Source organism: Henningerozyma blattae, chromosome 1, assembly GCF_000315915.1.
Source record: "Henningerozyma blattae CBS 6284 chromosome 1, complete genome".
Taxonomy (NCBI): domain Eukaryota; kingdom Fungi; phylum Ascomycota; class Saccharomycetes; order Saccharomycetales; family Saccharomycetaceae; genus Henningerozyma; species Henningerozyma blattae.
Genome location: NC_020185.1, coordinates 1,512,719 through 1,535,518, shown reverse-complemented (window position 1 = coordinate 1,535,518; position 22,800 = coordinate 1,512,719). Strand labels below are relative to the sequence as shown.

At 32.4% G+C, this 22,800-nt stretch overlaps 8 protein-coding genes and 1 non-coding gene across 9 annotated transcripts; 4 read left to right on the top strand and 5 right to left on the bottom strand.

The window, feature by feature from the left end:
* The first annotated feature begins 2,761 nt into the window (after positions 1-2,761).
* On the top strand, positions 2,762-2,855 carry TBLA0Atrna20K. Its single transcript is given in 2 exon segments — positions 2,762-2,799; positions 2,819-2,855. It is a non-coding gene; the product is annotated as a tRNA-Lys (tRNA).
* A 1,363-nt stretch (positions 2,856-4,218) lies between these two features.
* LPL1 (putative hydrolase) lies at positions 4,219-5,712 on the bottom strand (the record flags this gene model as incomplete). The annotated part of the gene is made up of 1 exon (XM_004177885.1): positions 4,219-5,712. One exon carries the CDS (start codon positions 5,710-5,712, stop codon positions 4,219-4,221), a length of 1,494 nt encoding a protein of 497 aa, XP_004177933.1.
* A 4,078-nt stretch (positions 5,713-9,790) lies between these two features.
* Positions 9,791-10,612, bottom strand: TBLA0A06210 (uncharacterized protein; the record flags this gene model as incomplete). The annotated part of the gene is made up of 1 exon (XM_004177884.1): positions 9,791-10,612. One exon carries the CDS (start codon positions 10,610-10,612, stop codon positions 9,791-9,793), a length of 822 nt encoding a protein of 273 aa, XP_004177932.1.
* Positions 10,613-11,748: 1,136 nt separating this feature from the next.
* Positions 11,749-12,276, top strand: TBLA0A06200 (uncharacterized protein; the record flags this gene model as incomplete). The annotated part of the gene is made up of 1 exon (XM_004177883.1): positions 11,749-12,276. The coding sequence occupies one exon, from the start codon at positions 11,749-11,751 to the stop codon at positions 12,274-12,276; it is 528 nt and encodes a 175-aa protein (XP_004177931.1).
* Positions 12,277-13,405: 1,129 nt separating this feature from the next.
* Positions 13,406-15,058, bottom strand: RKM1 (protein-lysine N-methyltransferase; the record flags this gene model as incomplete). Its single annotated transcript, XM_004177882.1, has 1 exon — positions 13,406-15,058. The coding sequence occupies one exon, from the start codon at positions 15,056-15,058 to the stop codon at positions 13,406-13,408; it is 1,653 nt and encodes a 550-aa protein (XP_004177930.1).
* A 159-nt stretch (positions 15,059-15,217) lies between these two features.
* On the bottom strand, positions 15,218-16,825 carry MRH4 (ATP-dependent RNA helicase; the record flags this gene model as incomplete). Its single annotated transcript, XM_004177881.1, has 1 exon — positions 15,218-16,825. The coding sequence occupies one exon, from the start codon at positions 16,823-16,825 to the stop codon at positions 15,218-15,220; it is 1,608 nt and encodes a 535-aa protein (XP_004177929.1).
* A 425-nt stretch (positions 16,826-17,250) lies between these two features.
* SRP72 (signal recognition particle subunit SRP72) lies at positions 17,251-19,287 on the top strand (the record flags this gene model as incomplete). Its single annotated transcript, XM_004177880.1, has 1 exon — positions 17,251-19,287. One exon carries the CDS (start codon positions 17,251-17,253, stop codon positions 19,285-19,287), a length of 2,037 nt encoding a protein of 678 aa, XP_004177928.1.
* A 315-nt stretch (positions 19,288-19,602) lies between these two features.
* On the bottom strand, positions 19,603-20,148 carry NIP7 (ribosome biosynthesis protein NIP7; the record flags this gene model as incomplete). Its single annotated transcript, XM_004177879.1, has 1 exon — positions 19,603-20,148. The coding sequence occupies one exon, from the start codon at positions 20,146-20,148 to the stop codon at positions 19,603-19,605; it is 546 nt and encodes a 181-aa protein (XP_004177927.1).
* Positions 20,149-20,869: 721 nt separating this feature from the next.
* On the top strand, positions 20,870-22,360 carry PUS1 (pseudouridine synthase PUS1; the record flags this gene model as incomplete). Its single annotated transcript, XM_004177878.1, has 1 exon — positions 20,870-22,360. The coding sequence occupies one exon, from the start codon at positions 20,870-20,872 to the stop codon at positions 22,358-22,360; it is 1,491 nt and encodes a 496-aa protein (XP_004177926.1).
* Between the last annotated feature and the right edge of the window lie 440 nt (positions 22,361-22,800).

Here is a 22,800-nt window from a genome sequence, read left to right as displayed (position 1 = left end):
AAATCGAAGTCTGAGAAAGGCCAGCAGAAATTTACAGTGTGGTGTCAGGTTGTAGATATCTTTTTAAGTACTCAGTCAGAACTGTGGGGTCTTTTGTAGGAATATATATTAGAACTGAAAAATTTGGATAATTCCATATTCGATGCATTCCTGAAAGAACTTGAAGTTAAGACTATTTGTAAAGAACGAAGGAGGATACAATTATATTTTTGTTCAGTCATGTCTGTCTTTTTCTGTTACTTTTATTGTCTAATGGAGCATTATAAGATATGAACTGAAATATTTGTCTTACAAAGTGGGGTTTCATTCTACCTGTATTGAAATAAATATTGGTTTTATAGGTGTGTCTCTTTTTCTTTTCCCAAGTTTACAGGCAATTGGACCAATGGAAATATTTCTTTGGTTTCTTTAAGACAGGGAAAACCCTTTCCTATTGACCTCAGAGTTTTTCTTTTACGCATAATTCCCTATTTGCTGGAAAACTTTATGTTTTAGTATATGCATCCTTTTAACAAGTTTTGCATCAAGTTCTCAGTATACGCCGAAACTGTGGGATGCATGGTTATCTGGTTGTTCTTACTTTATTTTACTGTTGGATTAATAAGAGTTGATAATAATTCATGATTAATATTGGCAAGATTAGATTTTTTTTAGGGTTTGACATCTTTCTTCCCTTCTGTTTAGAACAACGTAGATATTTGTGCGGGAAGTTGTTGCTGAGCTAATTAATACCGCTACAGTAATTCGATATCCCTAGTTATCACCCAAGTAGGACGTTGGTGGACTTAACTTCTATAAGTCAGAATATTTTTTGAATTCAGAATTTGTTCATCAACTCTTGAAATTTGATTCGTAGTATCCTAATGTAGTATAAATATTTGGTGTATTACCTTGAAATCACAGAGGTGGAGAGCTAATTATTTTAGCTAATCACTCTGTTGACAAATTTGTTGGTAAATTAACGTTAGAAGTCAAGTTTTATTTAATACCTTCTGATTAGTCTTGAATTTCTTTCAAAGATCTGAGTAAAAAGACAGTAGTGTTCTGGCATATGCACTAAGATACAGGGATGGTAAAAAAATATTGAGCGTGAAATATTACGTACTGAGTGATATTTTTATGTAACCTTCATTTTTTGGAATATAAATGGAGCTCATTTTTATATACTTCTGTATTTTTATATACTCCTGTATTTTTATAAGCGTTATTTAGCTATAGGAGGACAATTATTAGAACAGATCATGCCATAAAGTTTCGACAAAAAAGGCCTAGAATATTTGACTTGAAGCTTGTATAACTAATAGAAAAATTTTGTGATGTACCAACATTCATAGTGTTTGTCTAGAAACCACTAGTAATACTAAGCATATTGTCCCATATATTTCTTTTGATTGGGTGTCACAGATAACTTGGTAAAAGGATTTTTATTCGATCTCTATTCTGTTGTATATATATAGCTACTTTATGGAAACAAAAGTATTATTTGCATAGTATTCGGCTATGTTTGAACATTTGTAAGATCTTATAATACAATAAAGCTCTGACAAATTTTAATTTTTTTTTTATGTTTTTTATATTTTTTATGTTTTTTATATTTTTTTTTACGTTATTTATTACTTTCTGTTATAAATTTCATTTTTATTTGAAATAATTTAATAAAAAAAATTATACTGAAAACAAAAATAAACAATGAGAAAAAATTAATAAATAAAGATATCTTTTCAGCATTTCTTACTACAAATAACGATTAAAACTGCAAATTAATTAATAGCCTTTTATATTAGATTATTTCTTTAATTCAACTAAATGTAATTTGATGTATAACGGATTATTCACATGAACTTATATATGCATATATTATTTTCATGAAATTGCTACTTTCACCTTATAAACTGAGTCTTCCTTCAAACAAACTAAAATAAATGTTAATATACAAAGAATTTATATAGTTATTTTCTAGTAAAAATTTCTGTAAACTCAACAAATTCAGTTTCCTTCTCATATCTTTCCTTTTCTATTGGTGAATTGCAATTAGTATACTGAATATTCTACATAAATATCTTCATTGGACCATTATTAAGCTTTAAGTAACTCACCAAGGAAAAAAATATTAAAATAAATAAGAAAAGCAGTTGTATATCCTTATTGATAGCTAATAAATTATTTGGCCCTTACTTCTAATTCTCTTAATTTTTTTTAGTTATGATTTTCTCATTAATTGTTTTTGTAATTTTATTTTTTATTTTTGTTAGATTCAATCATTTTAATATAATATTTATTTAAAAAGAAAAACTATATTTAAATTATTATATTACAACTTTTTCTTGAAAAAAAATGTTGTAGACGAGATCGACTTTATACTCATCTACAAGTTGCCAACTAAAAATTGTACACAACACTGAGCAGCTGCTAGTTGCATCCCTGTGAATATCTGTTCGATGCATAACCTTTATTAGTTAGCCAGTATTACTCAAACTGTGCATTCCTACCCTTGTAAGTAAGTTTATAAACAGACCAATTAAAGTAAAATGGAAAAGCTGGCGTTGACCTTTGAAAAGTATTTAAAGGCCAGCTTTTCAGACTTAAGACATAAATTTATAGTTCTTTTATATAGTTATTTAGTTTAAGAAGAACAACAATTATATTCGTAAGTTCGAAGGATTAACTGGTGTTAAGCTAATAAGATTGTTAAATTAAGTTTTTAGTAATTACTATTTAAGTGTACCATACTCCTAAGTTGGCTTACAACACAATAAACTCATCCTTGTTAGCTCAGTTGGTAGAGCGTTCGGCTTTTAAGAAATTTCTTAAGCAAGGATACCGAAATGTCAGGGGTTCGAGCCCCCTATGAGGAGTTTATTTTTTGAAAGTTTTGCACATGACCACGTGTCATTAATTTCTACAATGTAGGGATGTGGGGTCACGTGGTTAGAAGCCAGACTTTGGATCTTATACAGATGAATAAGTATGTAGCTTGAAAATGTGCACGGGAAGAATGTATTTCGAAAGAGGATAGCGTAATCTATCATCGGGTCTTCTTAGATACAGGAGTATCTAAGAAGACAAGAGATCTGAGATGATCTACAGGGTGAGCCTGTAGATATCAGATACAAGTTAGAAGTAGGTTTACTTCTGAGTTAACTCTACAAGTGGGATGATAGGTAAATGTTAAGGTACGGTACTACTATCATCGGCAGAGACTATGCGGTAGGCGTAGTCTATGAATTGGGACTGCGGTTACAATTCTGCTCGTTAAAAGTATCTTCCAGAACGCCGGTTCTGATGAGAACATAATTGTTATGTCCAGGAAGCTTGTGTCTGACGAGACATAGGTCTAATATAAGAGGAATGTTCTATGAAGATGGATATACAGAAAGAGTATTCTGTTTAACGAAACAACCAAATTTTATATTAATTCCTGACTGAATTCGAAAACCAGGTAACATATACATTTATATAGCAAGAATTATAATTGACCGTAGAACAATCTACGACAAGGGATTCTGGAGGGATTACCAAGTCTTCGCATGGGCTTGAGGTGATCACGTGACTTGTGGAGCGGCCAGCCACGAGTGGGACGCATTGTAACTAGTGGTTACAGATGCATTAGCTACGTGTCGTTATTAAAAGATGACAAGGGGCTATAGCCTAGGTGTCTACTTACCAAAGTAGTGGAAGAACAGCTGCAAACGTGAGTCCAGAAGTAATGGAGAGAACTGGGAGCTAATCGGTTCGGGATGTATTGGTTGGGCCACCAATGAGTAAAGGTATATAAGAGGCGACTATAGGTCGACGAAGGATCTTCTTGATGTTCAAGAGGAACAACGAACAAGTGATTAACTAGTGACGTAAATAGATCAATAGTTATATACCGGATCAATAAGAAGTTATTGATCATTACATCCTAATAAGTGACACTCCGGGTAACAGTTTATACCCGCTGAACCTAATATCCGCTGTAGTAAACCCTACATACAATTTGAAGTATTATATCATTCTTCTTAAAGGAAAAATACAAAGCTGATAAGAAAGTTAATAAATTATGAATTCTGTATTTTGCAAATTGATATTTGATAAATTTTTTTGTTTTTTTTTAAAAACATACCTTGGTTTTAATGTTTTTGGAGGAGGAAAATAAAAAAAAATAGAAGTGGATTAAATAATACATCTATAAAATTCTAAATAATAAGAAACCAGCCTTATCATGTACTCAGCTATCTATACAATATCATCACTGATGGATGTATAGTCATCACATCTCTTAAATAGGAAATCTAGAAGTTGGCTTGTAAATTGCAGAGATGCATAACTTGTCTTTGCAGTATGATTATCTAAACCACGTCTTGCTACAATTCCTGCATGTGCATTTACTGATTTAACATAAACAGGAATTCTAATCCAAGATAATGTGTTTAAATTTTTTAAAATAACCAATCTATTATTATCAAATGGTAATTTTGTAAATTTTTCGGAATTTGGATTTTTCCAATTATTTGAATACTTAGATATAAAATTTAACCATTCGGAGTCATCTGTATGGTGAGTACTATCTAAGTGTAATTCATTAGATGATAATGACGAAGTTTCAGTACATTCTTCTTCTTCTTCTTCTTCTTCTTCATTTACAATAGTTCCTGTATTAGATATTGTTATTGTACTATAAGTATCAACCACCAAATCTTTTAATTTATCAGTATTTGAAATTTTATTTTGAACCAAATTTGGTAAATCTCCATCTCTTAACATTTTAGCATATTTGTAATTGATAATATAACTGTATATAGTGGCAGATAAATTCAATACAAATGCGATTGGCAATATAACACAAATAATAAAAATAAGCATTGGAATCATATAAATCCATTTCCAATAATGTAAAGCAATGGAAGCGTAATCATCATTGAGATTGGATATCTTTATGAAAGGTGAATACAATAATTTTGGATCTAGTTTATCCATATCTAAAATTCTTGGTAAAGAATGGAATTTATCATATTTTCCAGGCGGATGTGATTCGTATTGAAATTTCAAAGTGTGATTATATTGAATAAATGGGTCCACGTTAGTAATAAAAGAAGTATAAAATGCAACCGTGCGATCATTCTTAGTATTTGCCATTGCTATTCTATATTTAAAACGTTCTAAACCTTTCAAATAGTCACCCTTTGATAATTGAACTAAAATTGGTTCTTTATTCAAATTACCATCACTAATGAAAAGTTCATGACCTGATTTCCCCAGTACATTTGAACCTAAAAATTTTAAAAATGAATAAAGTATGATTTTAACAATGGAAGTTGGATTATAAAAATTAACTCCAATGTGCGGAGTAGCCATAGTAATGAATAAATATGGCTCTATATCTTTAAAAAATTCATAACATTCATTCTGCATCTTACCAATGACGAATCTAGAAACTAGACCACCCATACTATACCCTAAAAAGCTAATCTTTGTAAATCTTGAATTTGGATTTAAATTATAATAAGATTTAATGAATTGACATAATTCAATCAAGGTACGATATCCAACTAATTCAATACCATCAATTGTTTTAAATTTGGCATTTTCTGCAGGTGTGAAAATAACAATCTGATCATTTTTAAAATATGATTTAAATATTTGTTTTAATGAATCCATATGCTTATAATTACCCCATAATCCATGAATTAATACGAAAAGATGTTGATCTTTTTTATTAATGATTGTCATGATAGTGATGATAAGTATGGTAGTGATTGTTCTAAGTTATAAGGGGTAAGAGGTTTGGATTCATAGATTATTGATAAACTCAGAAGAAGTGATGTAGTCTTCTTGTATCTGAATCTCTTTTTTTCTAGTTTTCCTTTGTTTTATAAGTATTATTTTGTAAATTTAATTATTTTTAAATTCAAACTCTGTGTAGGAAATTATCAAAAAAAAACGGTTGATAATGCATGTGGAGACAGTTTCCTAATCATTGAGTCAAATCTCGGCTTATACTTCGGGCATATGAAATTTGTAAAAAAATGTGGAAAAAAAACTTGTTTATGCGAAAATATTCGATGCCAAGACAAGACTCCGAAAATAATAAAGACACGAAAAAAAAAAATAAGTAATTAAGAATGTATGCAATAAGCAAATAAGAAATAAACAATGCGAATAGAATATTAAAATAGAAAATTATACAAATTTAGATAAGAAAAATTATAAAAACAAAAAAACAAAACAGAAGCCCATATAACAATTAAAAGTTAAAAAATAAAAGAAACAAAAATAAGATTATGAAAAAAAAAGGCAATCTTAAAACTCCGAAGTAATAAAAAAATAATCAATAATAAAAAGATACTAGGGGATTAAAAAGCAAACACATACTTCTGCCAAAATAAAAGAAGGAAGGCATCGAATTATTTTGATTATTTTGTGGTGGTTTCGTAAGAATGCATGCATCTCTTAATTTTTTTTTCCCTTTTGGGGGGAGTATTACCAAACAATACTGGTTAAACGGTAATTAATTTGATTAAAGAATACATAATAAAGAAGAAAATGGGGAGATCAGAATAAAATTCTGGAAGTACCAAATTTTTAAAATAAGGAATCATGGTCAAGGAGTGTATCTGAAAGTATTTATGAACCTATATCCCGAATTGATGTCGGCTATTAACTGACAATATTTTATGTTCCACCATTTTTTAAAAATTAGTAACCTATACCAGGACAGGACAACTTCATAATTACAAACAAAAATTAACTCAGTCTACCAAACAAACCATGATATTTTCTATTATTAAAATAGCCACTATGACCTTACAATTTAAACTTTATTAGCTTTTTCATCAGAAAACAAAATAATTAGTGTAAAACGGTTTGTATTAGAAAGTAATATGAGAAGTGAAAAAAAAAATGCAATAAAGTACAATGGTTTGATTCTTAGTTTTAAACAAGTTTTCAAATGTGTTCAAGTTGAAATATTTCAAACCTACCAAAGTAAAATAGTCAAATCATGAACAAAAATGGGCAACTCGTAGAGAAAAACAACAACAACCAAACCATAGTATGCCAATGCCGTATATCAATGGCGTCTATCAAAATGTTAATTTTTTTTGCAAAAGCTAACAACTTTTGAGGCAATGCAAAGATTGCCTGGTTTTTTATCTTCCCAAGAGAATTAAAGTGAAACGTAAGAAAAAAAGAAAAAAAACAATTTGAGTTTTCGAAAGTTGATATTACAAAATAATCAAGTTTATATATCTACGAAAAAACCATGCATTGTTAAAGACCTTTTTATTGCATGGCGTGAACATAAAAATATTTGTAAGCATTGTGATAATCTTGGCTTGGCTCTGGAAATGAATAACGAGTAATAGTGAGTAAACTATTTTTTTTTTTTTTTTTTGCTTTTACTTCTTTCTCTTGTATTTTTTTTTTTTCTTTTAAAAAAACAATAATAATTGTATATTGTATATTGTACCAAGTAACGGAATGTACAAGGAAAAAAAAGACCGCTAATCTATATATTTCCCTCATTATTATGTCAATTGTTTCGAGGCAAATAATACTAATTATTACCCAGATAGTCTAGCACAGAACAGGCGTATATAATCATGGATGCCAACAGAAAATGATGCATAAACCGGTGAAGAACCGAATTAGTCTTTGAATACAATTCACAGAAGGAATACTCTTGGGAGGCGGGGTGGGTAGATGGGGGAGGGGAAACGATTAGATGTAGATCATCAGGTGAGATGAATAAAATATTACAATTGCCATTGCTTTTGCCGTTGAACTAGCCGTTGTTAGATAAAATTACTTGAAATGGGAAACGCCAAGCTATAAACATGTAAAAAACAAATAAATAATTAATATTGTAATAAACTTTAAATAATTTGAAATTCGAATAAAAAAATAAAAATAGCACTCAAACAAGATAGAACGAGAGAAACGAAGAGGGAAACACGAGGAGTGTATGAGGGAAACACGACAGAAAAAAGGTTAATTAATGATGGGTTCCTATATACAAAGAAACAAGAGTAGAACAAAGTAGGTACTTTTGATAACCTCCCACCTCCAGCAAGCTTATAGAGAGCGGTTGGATTGGACAGGCACTAAGGAGCACCGTAGGGTCTTGCATTGATATACCCATTAGTACAAAGATCTGTGCATAACAACTCTTGAAGGTACTTTGGTAGGAGGAACCGTCTTTTATTTCAGAGAAGAGTAGTGGATAGTTGTTCAGGAGAAATGTAAGCATACGAAAGTGAAAAAAGTACACTAAAACGAAAACGAAAACGGAAACGCAAACGAAATCGCAAACGAAATCGGAAACGAAATCGTATTAAACTTTTCTTGTTAAGCAGATGTAGAGATTTATAACTGTGGCAGTAGATGGTACAGAAGTGGTAAAAACACAAAACAAATGACATTCATTGTGTTGAAACAATTGCTATATTTGGGCTGTAAATCTGAGAAAAAACAAGACAAAACAAGAAAGAACGGGGCAAGAGAAAGTGTATTGGAAGAAAAAAATAAAAAAAGCCACGAATTAAGATAATTCAATTGCAATTGAGAAATTGCAAATAATATTTCCCATGATTGATAGAACTGTTTCTCAGGCAATACAATGGCAAGAGAAGCCACAGGAACAAAACGTGCCTTGTTCATTTAAAAAAAGTACAAACATAAACGTCAAACTCGAGGTGTAGTGGTAGTGGCAGTGGTAGTGGCAGTGGCAGTGGCAGTGGTAGTAGTAGCAATTGTAGTAGTAGCAACTGTAGTAGTAAAGTGTAGTGAAATTTTTCACTTAGATGCGTGTCTGCAAGCGGAAATGCCAAGATCCGTGCACCTTAAAAAATCGAGAAAAACCAAACAAAGAAAAAAGAAATTCATACCGATAATCAGAGAGAAAAAACCGGATAGGGAAATTCGCGAATTACCCAAATCTCTGGCGAGATTTAGACGATGGACAGAAAAAGAGGCGGCAAAAGCAGCAGATTGGGCCAAGTCTTTTTCGGACAATGGAGATCCGGATGGAACTGGAGAATTTCCAGTGCGAGGTGAAATAGTACTATGGATATTTGAGGTTTAACTATTTGTTAAAGGATGAGATGAGATGAGATGAGATGAGATGAGCTGGGATAGGCGAGGATGGTTTGATAACAAGGGATGATCTGATAGTGAGTGACGAGCTGAGAGCCAAGGATGATCTGAGAGCCAAGGATGAATAGATAGACAGTAAAAGCGGCTATCAACAAGCGCTGGCGGGCTTGGTTGTAGGCATTTAGGCTTGGTTTATTAGATATTTAGATTGCAGATTGTAGCTTACAGATTAAAGCTTGCCGATTACAGCTCGTAGCTGATAGGACCAAAAGGTAAAGCAAGATGTGTGGGGAAAAGAAATAAAGTAAGCAAGAGTATGAAAATGGAAAACGGCTTATAAGGAGGCATTACATCACAAGAATCGCCGCCCGTGCACCACCGGGGATAGGAAAACTTTATTACCGATGAAACATCGGCGTTTTGTCGTACGAAAAAAAAGAAAGCAAGATGTAATAGGGCAAAGCCGTCGGCGAGAAAAAGATCATGCGTAAAGATTTCATTAAACTATGGTATTAAATAAAGTTATATAGGATGGGATATAGAATTACATGAATATTGAAAGTTTGAGGGGGAAGAAAGAAAAATTAAACTGATGCAATGAATATGAAATGATGCTAAGTGGGTGGTGTGTTTGTGCTTGTGTTTGTGCTTGTGCTTGTGCTTGTGCTTGTGCTTGGGTATGGGCAGGGCGTACTGTGAGAAATAGTACCTCTGACTATGCTATATAGATACAATTATTACCATGGTAATTGTTTTGCAGTGCCTCCATGGTCCTGTTGTAATTCTTGACATCGATATCCAAATCCCGATCGACCATGCTGGAATCCTTCTCGTCCTCGTCTTCTATGGAAGTCATATCTGTGTCTTCGACGGTATCCATCTCGTCAGAATCCAACGGGGAATAACAGTATGAGGAGGAGGAGGAGGAGGAGGAGGAAGAGGAGGAAGAGGAACATGTGTAATGGTCGATGTTGTAATAATCGTTGATGATCATGAGCGAGTCGGTGACATTATCGTGACGATCCATGTATCTCAACTTGACATTATCATTAAATTTCAAGCATTTCCGTTGTTTGTGCTTCTTGGCATGCTTTTGCATTGGCATCTGCTCTTGCTTTGGCAATGGGAAATCAATGTTAAACTTCAAATCGCACGAAACAAGGTTGGGACCGTACAAGCTTGTAATGTCATTTTCTTTGAACCAATTGATATCCAAAGGGTCTATTTTCAAATGTTTCGACGACTTCAAATTGGATTGGTTCCAACGTCTCTTGAGACAATAGTTCAATCTCTTGAAATACAAGATGTAATCGATACTGTTCAACTCGTCGCAGTTAGGCAGACGCAATAGGTTTGAACATGTGTTGTTGAAGTCTGTTTTCTTGTCCATGTTGAAGAAGAAACTAGAATTCTTGGACAAATCGAGAGGGTTGAATTGGTAGTGGAAATAATCTATAGCTTCTTTCGAGTAGTTCGAAACGTTATCTAGTATCTGTAAGTTTTGATGTATTATGATGGAATCGTCTAAACTAGCCATGATGGGATGTAGTTGTCTATAAGGATGGATGAAATGAAAAACAGAATTGCAATGACTGATCTCTTTGACGTATGTACAAGCATAAGAGGGGAAAAAAGGACCCAAGAGACGAACGAGTAAATAAATCTTGACAAGATACATTTTATTTATATATATCGAATTCCCTGATAATTCCTTGATCGTTCACCACACGTTATGTATTTCCAATTGTAGTCGTCATTCTTGTAGTGAGGTTAACTAAGTAACGGACCACCCAGCAGTTGAAGTAAAAACCAATTAAGCAAAGCAAATAAGCAAATGGAGGAATCTGGCTTAGCCAGAGGAAAACCTTGACAAGTACAATTTCAAGTACAATTTACCATTACCATTACAACTATCATTTCACGGTCTGACCTCATCTGGCCTGACAATTTCCGCACGAGCCACACAGGAAAATTTGATCGAATCGTCCATGAGATTCAAGCTCGCATATGAGTGTCCCGATCGGCTCTGCTGTGACTCTCCCGGAGAACAAAAAAGAAAAGACCACCCACGGAGAAATGGCCGTACCGTGTGAGAAACTGGGAGCTTGTTCGAGAGAGTCTTCCTGGACTGACAAACAGGCAACTCTGCGGAGCACTCTGTGCCGCGCGGAGCATTCTGGGGCGAGAGAAACCGCCGGCAGTGTAGCGCAACACCTGCCTCATTCGAGAATGGCTGTTGCGGGGCTGTCTCCGCGTGGTTGTTCCGTGTGCGGTTGACTGTGGGGTTTTTCCGTGCGAACAAGGGAGGGAAAAGGACCCCTCTCAGTAAGCTTCTGGTTGTTCCGTGTTGCGTCAGATGTTACCAGAAACGGACGGTGTGTGACCCGAAAGCGAAGCGTGTGTGTTCGGAAAAACAATGGCTGGACGAATGCGAGACATGGCACACACAGAACGCGCCAGAGGACTCGTCCGCGAAATCACTGAGCTTTTTCCGAGTCGCCACCCGCAGTGGGGCTGTCTCTGAGACGCCTGAGACGTTTGTGGGACGCTTCTGAGACGGGCGCGCAGACGGATGGAGAAACTCATGGGGGGGGCGGCGACCCATGGGAGAGTCGCCCGTAGACACGGAACAATTCTCTGTCGACGGAACAATTGCAACCGTGCGTCATACGTATGTTTGTGCTAGCACTGTACCAATCCGGAACATCTCTGGGCAATATGGAAAATCTCTACACATCACCCGCAGACGAAATAATTTCTTGGCCTGGTCGCCGGTCTTTCCGTTTCGGGAATGTCCGCACAGGCGTTCCGGTTACTCGAACTTTCCACTTTTCCATTTTTCTTACTTGTTTTTGCCACCTCACGTCACTTTGCCTAGAATTCATTTACGTATTGCTTAGCAGCTTGCTTTTCTTTTTCTCGCGATTCCACGCTCCGATTCTTTCCGGGACTCGGCCCAATGTCCTCCGAATAATTTCCCCAAGAATAAGGCTGTTTCCGGGTTGTTTCCCTAATCTTTCCATCACCATGCTACTCTGGGACCCACACAGGCAAATGGGCTTGCATTTTTCGCATTCTCTATTACAACTTTTACATCGAGGCCAGACCTGTTGCCGGAACAGCGTGCTCCGGGGAACTCAAGCTTATTACCTGGCAACCTTATTGTATGGATCTACTATAACATCATCTACGATCATCTGAGCTTTCCCCTATGGCAGTACAAGATCATCCATATATAGACATTACTAATAAATTTAATGACCAGTGCCTGTCTCTATTGCGTGTACATGCGTATGTGTGTGTCTGCGGTTTTACTAATCCCAGACTCTGACAGGAACTTATATATACAACTGTACTAGAATATTCCAATGATTAATACTACAAAATTCTCCAATACTTTTACTAACGGGCCAATTACAAAGCTTGCTTTGTCAAGGCACCGGCCGTGTAAGGGACGATGACTCCCTCTCACAATCAAACAGCAGAATTACCTCTCTATTGTGTGGTGAGCTCATTCTGCGGTCATATATCATAATACCGTGTAATGGAGACGCGAGTTTGAATCATCAATACTCGTCACTATGCCTTGCCTTATTGTTACTCACTCTTACGTGTCATTATTATAATATAATAATAATTATGCAAATACATATAATACATAGAGGGCTAGTATGCCCAATCTTCCTTTGTTTGGTTGGAATTTTTAGTCCCCACTTTATCCGGTTTTAAGACCGATTCTCCGAACCACTATCATTTTTATTTTTTATTTTTCTGCGCCTCGCATGTTCGTTGTTTTTCCTTCTTTCACATGACTCCGATTTTTTCTATTAATTTATCGGGACTATCTTTTCTTTTTCAAATACGCCTTTCCTTTTTTTTCTCATGTTAGTTGCCTGCCCATTCACATACGAAAATGCATGAGGAATTCTGTGCATTTGGTTTTTCCGAAGGCTAAACCCTTTCACGAAAATTACCCGTTCCGGCTTGCTCTTCCGAGATCTCGAGACGTTTTTTCTTTGCATGGTCCTCGGATAAACACTGTACAATGCGCTTTATCTACAGATCCTTACTAATCGTTTACCCAATTAGTCTTTCTTCCGCCTCAAACTTTCTGCCTGTAATTCTAAATCTAATTCTAAATCTAATTCTAATTTTAATTTTAATTTTAATTTTAATTTTTTAATTTTTAATTTCTCAACATTCTTGAATTTCCATTAATCTGATACGTCGGAAAAACTATTTTGCTTTGCTTTGCTTTGCTTTGTTTTGTTTCTTTTCCTTTGCTCCACCCTTTCTTTTCTTTTTCAGCCATAGAACACTTTGGAACTCGTTAGAATTCTCCTATAAATATACACTCGTCATTACTTATTCTAGTATATACATTGCTCTTAATAAAATGGAAACCCCGATTACAAGCCTCTGCCGTAATTTGCTCGTGCAAATCTAATCTCTGATAGAACTCGTCGCTTTCATTATCCGAATAAAATAACAACCCCTCTTGGCTATCATACATCTTTTGGACCCATCCACATTTGACGGGAAAACTATTATTCCGGATCTTGACCAGAATCCATATAACCAGGATTTCCATATGAGTTTCAAAAACAATTTCTTTGCCACGGAAAAACTCTTGCAATTCACGTTCAATAAATTCTTGGTCGTTTTTAATAATCTTATCCATTGTGAGTAATTTTTTACCCGACTTTAAAATGGTTTTTTCCAATTTTTTCAATTTCCCTATAACTTCTTTGAAAATAGAAATTTGACCATTTCTATATATTTCACTACATTTTTTCCGATATTCATTAATCTTCTGTTTCTCCTTATCATCATCATCTTTTGCATTAGTTATTGGCTCTTGATGTTTCATCAATTTATATTCAATAGCATTTCTTAACATTTGAATCCCTTCTAGTTGGTTTATAGGTTGGGCAAAATCTTCATGGATTTGCTTTCGATTCAAAAAGGCAAAAATGTTGATCATGTCTTGAATACTTTCATCATGATGCTTGTTAATTAAAAAAATAACTTCTCCTTGGAGTGAGGGGGCCACAGGTTCCCCTTCTTTGGGTTTGTCAAATGCAAACCACGTATAATCCTCCAATTGAGGAATCTTGATACCTCGATTTGCCATATCTGTTATCGTTTCATTATCGATTTTAATCTTTAATAATACTGAATCAAATAAATTATCTTCAATGACAAATCCATATCCATTCAATAATTCTTCATTGCCTTTACCACCATAATTATTATAAATTTCATCACCGATTTCAATTTCTTGCAAATCTAATTTTTTATAAATGAAATTCCCTCCCTTATTACCATCCCATTCCACTTTACTATAATTTGAATGATTTAATAAATCAAGAACTGGTAATAACATCACTGAATCCCTTGGACAATTAGGGTTGATGATATATTCCGGGAATGATCTCGATGTAATAATTAAATGGGCCCATAAAAAATTCGAGAAATTGTACCAACTTGTTTCAGATTGTGTTTCAAACTCTTGATAATTTTGATATTTTTCTAAAAATTTAAACCATTCATCATAAACGTTTTGAAATCGTTCTTTTAGACAATTACCTAAATTAGTGTTTTGCAATAACTTCAATTCATCTTCATTCCAATTTAATGGACTATCAATAATTTCAGGTAGAGCATTAATATATGGTTCAAATCGATGAGGGCTATTCGAATCTTTTGTGTCAAATTTCAATTTACAAAGAATAATCTTTAAACATGTATTGGAATCCTGAGAATCAATTTCAATTCCCGGTAAAAATTCTTGGATTTGTTTACTACAAAATATTATATCTGATGGAACTTCAATAATAGGTTGTTGACCACCTAATTCTTCACTTGCTATACAACTAATTCCCTTATTTGGTAAATTAACAAATTTTAAACCTTTGGTAATTTTTATCCCATTTTTTTCACCCCAACTGATCAAATCATTAACAATTTGAGATTCTGACATATTAAAAAATAAAGAGAGGTATTTATTAATGCATTTATATTTATTTACAAGTTAAACTTTATAGAAAAAGGTATTTAATTAATTTACAAATATGTATATATTATTATTATAAACTAGTTTTTTTTTTTTTTTTTCTCATGCGAGGCGATGCGATGCAAATTATCCCAAAGTGATATTTTTACGAATTACTTTCGGTAGAGCTTTAGCCCAAGATTTAGTCTTATTATCAATTATCATAAACACACGTCCACGTTGTTTCATTCTACCGGTTCTCCCAATACGATGAATCACATCAACACTGGTTTTAGGTATATCATATAATATAACATTTTTAACACCTTTGAAGTTGATCCCCCTAGCTAGCAAATCAGATGTGACTAAAACTTTTAAAGGTTTAACACTTCTTAAACTATTAATTCCATCATAAGTATCAGTGTTTGCGATAGCTTCTTCTGTAATCCGTTTAGGTGGCTCTATAAAATCTTTAATCTTAATTAATCTCTCTTCAATAGAATCATTACCTGTCAACCCAATAATATTATATTTAAATCTTTCCTTAAGTTCATCTACAAGTTTAGGTATATCTCTATTTTCATTTACAAATACAATACATCTTTTTTCATAACCTGGTTCTGTATTATCACTACTAATAGCAAATAAAATTTGAGCTATAGTTTTAATCTTGGAACCACTAAATGGCTTTAATGAGGAATCAATTAATTTAATGATAATAGAGCTTGGTAATTTATGTAATCTAGGGGTAGTAATGATGTTTAAATCGGGGAAAATTTTTGTTAGAGTCTTGTTAAATTCAAATGGAATTGTTGCTGATGTGAAAACTAATTGTCTTAAATTTTTCATACTAATAAGACATTTATAAGTAATATCAATCCAAGATTTATCAAATAAAGTATCTGCTTCATCTACAATTAAAAATTCAATTTGATTAATTAATTTATCAGGTCTATGAATTTTCCGTATCCTGGAGAGACTATCTAATTTACTTGGTGTGGTTATTAATATATCTATTCTTTCTTGGAATTTTGCAGCTAATTCATCATAACTCAATTGATTACCATCCCATTTGAAAATACTTAATCCTAAGGGTCCAGAACCTTTAATAACAGTATCATAAACTTGAGATGCTAATTCATGAGTCGGAACTAATATCACGGATTTGATACCAGGAACGTTCTTAATGGTAGTTTCATTTTCAATTTCAATTTCACATCTTTTCAAAAAATCAAATAATGGCATTAAATACGCCAATGTTTTACCTGAACCTGTTTCTGCTGCTAAAGCATATGTATGGAGTTTTTTATCCATTAAAGATGAACTCAATTCTTTAATTGCCAAGATTTGAATTGGTGAAGGTTTAACTTCAAACACTTTGGGATTATCAATATCTTTTACTATCGATTCTTGCCTTATAATTTCTTCACTTACTTCAGCAACCGTAGGTAGTATTTTCAATTCCTTAAATTGAGTAATTTTATTTAAAATTGATGGTGGAGATTTAATATTTTCCCATTTTTTTAAACCACCATAAACACCGTACGTGTGGAAATGATTATTTGATTCAAGTTCACCATTCTTCTTCTTCTTATTATTATTACTCTTTTTTTTCTTCAAAGTGGAACCTTTTCGTAGTATAGAACTCTTTCGAAGAGTAGAATTTTTGGAATGTTTCAATTTAGGTGGACTTTTTTTACTACCTGAATATAACCTAACAATTATCCTGGGTAAACTCAAATTTCTCAGGAACATTCTGTAGTATATATAAGTTTGCGGTAGAATTGGCTGGTTTACTTAGATCAGCGTATCTTTTATCCTTCCTTCAATATACAAGTAATAAATATGTTATCTACAACTAACTCATCTCTTAATATAATATAATATAATGAAAATATAAAGTTTCAACGTTACCCTCATTCTTTCACGTGAACAACAATTCATTCTACAATACCTCGCGGATTGGATTCCCAAAACGTTATCTGGCAAAAAACTTAATAGTGAAATTATATAGAGGGAAAAAAAATAATTATTATAAATTATATTGGGAATTATTATCCTAATTGAAAAGATCTTGAAAACCTTCAAAAAAAAATAAGTATATTGGTGCAGTTTCTCGAAATAATAGGAATTATATTCAAATACCTGAGTTATAGATAATATATTAATTACTAGAAACCATGGTGAAAGGTAATTTAACAGACCTATTGGCCCAATTGAACGTACAATCCACCCATAATGAACATTCTCAAGTGGAAAGCACATGTCTGCAATTACTAGCTAGCAGTTGCTCAGATCCGGTCACTATTATGAGACATTGCTTAGTTGCAATGATAAAGCAAGATAAATATGCAACTGCTTTGAAAACTTTGAAGCAATACAAACATATTGACGACAAATATGGCAAAGAATTCTCATTAGAAAAACTATACATCTTTTATAAATTGAATATGGTGAAAGATTTCGAAAAATTGGCTGAAACATCAATTCCTCAAAATATTGAGAAATTCTCCAAAATTTCAAGAGGCAGAGCTATATTACATGTCAAGGCTCAATTCTGTTACAAGAATGGTCAATATGACGAATCATTCAAATTATACCAATTATTGGCTGGCGATAATTCATCTATGTTGGACAATGCAATGGAATTGGCATGTAATGAAAGAGTTTCTTTAACTTATAAACCTTCATTATTGGTATCAGCATCTCCAATGATTAAAGTTAGTGACCATTGTGATTATTATGATTTATTATTCAATGAATCATTGATTAAATCTGCTCAAAGAAATTACGTGGGTGCATTGGAACTTTTAGAACGTGCCCTCGAATTGGCTTATCATGATGATATTGAAGATGATATAAATACTATTAAATTCCAAATGTCTTTTGTTCATCAAATGATGGGTAATAAATTAGAAAGTAAAAAAATCTTAAAAGAACTGGCTAAGATATTGACTCCAGGAACACCATTATACCTTTTAACAATTTCAAATTTAAATTCATTCATTGATTTCTCCAAATATTCCACAAACTTAAATTTGATCTTAAAAGAAATTAATTCTACAAAATTGAATTCTTTAAATTTACAAAATTTCACTTTTGAACAATGGGCAATTTTACAATCCAATACTTTATTCTTAAATTTATTCAATAATACATCAATTCAATCTAAGGACTCCTTATTATCTCGTACTTTATCTCATTATTCGAATTTGGTTACCAATGTTTCCTTAGATTCATATAAGACTCAAGCAAAGAAATTATATCATTTCACATTAGATTCCATTAAGAGTGGTATTGTAAACAATAAGACAATTATTGGATTGATCCTTTTGTCAGTTCAATTACAAATGATAGAAAACCAATGGGACCGTGCTATTAAGATTTGTGAATTTTATTTAAATACTCTTTGGGAATTATCAAAAGAAGCCAAGGATTCTATTGAATCTACTAATGAACAATTAATCATTTTAATATTATTTCAATTATATCATGTTTCATCTAGAACTAATTCCAAAAATATTTTATTAAAAAAATTAAACTCTTTATATTCAATTGCTGATAATGACAATAATGAACAAACTTCTACATCTACTGATATGAAGATTAACAAAGATAATATCTTATTTTGGCAACATATTGGTTTTGAATATTTAGCAATAGGCGATAATCAAAATTCAAGAAAGATTTTAAAATCCGTTCTAAATTCAAAAGAAAATATTATTACAAACGAACAAAATCTTGTAGATCTAAGGTTTTCTGAAACTGTTTTATCTCAAGAATCATCAAATTTTGAAAAAGGGTTAGAGCTAGTTGATAATATTAATGCTGAAAATATCATTTCTAGTAGTACCCAAAGATTAGTACCTGGTAAAAAGAAAGATGACAGAATCACAATGAATAGAGTATTAAAACAACGCCAGGATTTAAAGAAACAGAAAAAGCAAGAGAAGAGATTAAAGAAATATCTAGAAGCACATAACTTAACTGAAAGTACAAAACCCGATCCAGAAAGATGGCTGCCAATGAAAGATAGATCAACCTATAAACTAAAGAAAAAGCAAATGGGTAAACAAACTCAAGGTGGTGCTATGAATAAGAAGGCAGAACACGCTTTAGATATATCTAAAAGCACAGCAACAAAGAAAGCTCCAACAAACTCAAGTGCAAAGAAAACAAAAAATAATAAAAAGAAGGGGAAGAAGGGTCGTAAATAGTTCAGCTTTGATAGTCTGCCAATATATACGTTAATCGTAATTTTAGTTTTGTAATCATATTTAATACTATTTAGTACCTGTAAGATACGCGATGATTATTATTGATGTATTTACGGCAAAGATGTAAAAATAATAATAATAATAATATTCTTCAAAAATGAAGTATTATTGAAGTTAATATACACTGAACTATTTATTTGTAATGGTCCTAACCCACAATATACTATAGAGGTGTATTATATTAAAATGAATCTATGTATAGAGGGCCTTAGAATGAATATGCTACATTATAATGGAAAAAAAGGTTTCTCGGGCTTATGTGAATAAAGTATCTTCATCTCTTAAATATTCACCGATATCAGCTTGTCTAAAGGCTACGATACCAGTTGGTTGCATATCTCTAGATTCAGAAGTACTCTTGGCACTAACACCAAAACCTAATGGAATATCGTTCATTGAGAAAATGATAACACCAGCATGTTCTGGAATATCATCTGACATCTTACCAACATGCGCTTTTAAGACATGATTACCGTATAAAAATGGCATCTCACCATTTGGTTTAATCCATATTTTGAATTTAGCATATTTAGCCAATATAGTTAATGAAGTTATATGCAATCTGAATTTACCAGTCTTTGTGAATTTACCCAAACAAATACCTAATGACATCAGATTTGGTCTAGCAACACTTGTAGCTAATTTGGCAACATTTTCTGGAACATAATAGACTCTATCTTTTTGTAATCCGAATACATGTGGTTGTTCCTTATTATCAACCAAATATGAAATATTTCTACCAATGTAACCAGCTAATTTTTCAAATAAAACTTTAGTTTCTTCTTCTGTAAGCTGTCTCATTTTTCAAATTTCTTCCAATATATAATATATATTTATTTCTTGATTAAAAGATTAAGGTAGCTTGTAAATACAAGTAAAATATATTTGATTCCGCTATATGGTTAACCTTTTTGTTAACTTGAATTAATAGTTTTCTACAGAAAATAAAATTTCACTTCATCTCATCGCAAAATTTCGATATTTCAAAAATTTTCAAAAACACGTGAAAATATATAATATAATACGCTTTGGGGAATAAATCCGTAGAAACTATTTCGTGTGAATCTTTTGCATTACATCAAGAAAGATTTCTATAAACTGATAGCTTACGATGAAATAAATGAATTGTATTTATATATACTTAATATTTTGAGTTATAATATTTTTGGAAATATACTCTATGATTTTGTATTATAAAAAAAAATTACAATGCTCAATATGACATTCCAATCCTCTACTATTCGCAAAAAAAAATAAAGCTTATTTCTTGACGATATAACATAAATTATAATCACAAACCAGTCATAGAAAAATAAAAATAATTTCCATATTACTTAAGGTTCATTTTTAATACTTTTTTTTGAAAACTCATTTTCGCGACGTTTTTCTGTTGTAATTAAATAAAAACGCTCATCGCTAAAAAATATAAGAAAAAAATAATTTTATATTGTATATCTATTTTTATAAGAACTTCCGAATACCATCGAAAATATCACATTAAAACTATAAATATAGTCAAACAATGAGTGAGAACGAATCAAAAGCTGAATACAATGACAAAGAAGATAAGAACGTTCTTAAAAGAGGCGCTGAAAGTCAATCTACTGAAGACGGACAAGTTGTTAACGCTAATGAAGCCAATGCATGTAATAAAGATAAATCTGCCGTGGATGACCAACATGTTGACAAGAAACCCAAAAGTAATAGAACCGTTGCTTTAGACTCTAATGGAAATCCTCTACCAAAAGAAAAAAGATTGCCAAAACGTAAGGTAGCCGTAATGATTGGTTACTGTGGTGCTGGGTACTGTGGCTTACAATACAATCCACCAAACCCAACTATCGAAAGTACCCTATTTAAAGCTTTCTGTGATTCTGGTGCTATTTCCAAAGCTAATTCAACAGATTTGAAAAAAAATGGGTTTGCCAGAACTGCTAGAACTGATAAGGGTGTTCATGCCGGTGGTAATTTAATCTCATTAAAAATGATTATCGAAGATCCTGATATCAAACAAAAAATTAATGATGCATTACCAGAAGGTATCCGAGTATGGGACATAAAACGTGTCAATAAGGCTTTTGATTGTAGAAAAATGTGTGGTTCTCGTTGGTATGAGTATTTATTACCAACATACTCTTTGATTGGTCCAAAACCAGATACCACTTTATATAATGAAGTTGAACAAAGTAAGCTTGAATACCCTAATGTTCTTGATGACGACTCTGAATCCAGAGAATTTTGGAAAAACTTGAAAGATGACGTTAAAGAAAAATTCACTCCAGAAGAGATCGCTGCTATAAAGGCTTATGTACCACCACCAAAAGAAGAGTTTGTTGATTCTGATGGATTGTATCAAAAAGTTAAACAATACAAACAATTAGAAAATGCTCATCGTAGAAAACACCGTATTTCAAAAGAAAAATTAGAAAAGTTTCGTGTTGTTATGAAACAATATTTAGGAGCTCATAATTTCCATAATTTTACTCTAGGTAAAGAATATAAAGATCCAAGCGCTATTAGATTTATGAAAGATATAACTATCTCTGATCCATTTGTTATTGGTGCTGCAGAGACTGAATGGATTTCGATCAAAATCCACGGTCAATCATTTATGCTACATCAAATTCGTAAGATGATTTCAATGGCCACGTTAGTTACTAGATGTGGTTGCCCAGCAGATCGTATAACTGAAGCATATGGTACTCAAAGGCTAAATATTCCAAAAGCACCAGCTTTAGGGTTATTATTAGAGGCTCCAGTTTTTGAAGGCTATAATAAGAGATTAACGGAGTTTGGATATGACCCAATTGACTTTAGCAAATACCAAACTGAAATGGATGCTTTCAAGATGAAACATATTTATGATAAAATTTATAAAGAGGAAGTTGATGAAAATATCTTTAATGCTTTCTTTACTTATATTGATACTTTTGATAAGGTAACTGGTGCTCAAGGTGTTGAAACTGAGACAAAAAAGGTGATGCAATTCAAAAAAATGTTTTTGAATATTTAACTGCTAGACCTATAAAATCTACTCTTCCTGAAGAAAACATAGCCGAAGAGGAAACGAAGAAGGCAGAAAAGGTTGACACAGCTACTGTAGAGTAATCATCAGACACTTTCATAATTATCTACTTATTATAGTACTGCTTGTAACTGCCATATATATTTTGTATAATTTGTAATTATCTGAATCGATTCTATATCTCATTTTATTTACTATATTTGCATAAGCATCTTAATTTTACTTTTATTTTAATTTTTTATTTGTATCAAAGATATAATGGGTTACCATCCTTATTCTTCATTTACGGATTTTTGGAGAAATATAGTACTGAAAATTAGTTGGTAGCGGAGCAAAAAAAATAACATAAACAAAAAAATTTCACTTAGGAAATGAAACATTCAATGAATAATCAGTAGAACATTAACGTTAGCTGCAATTATATTATT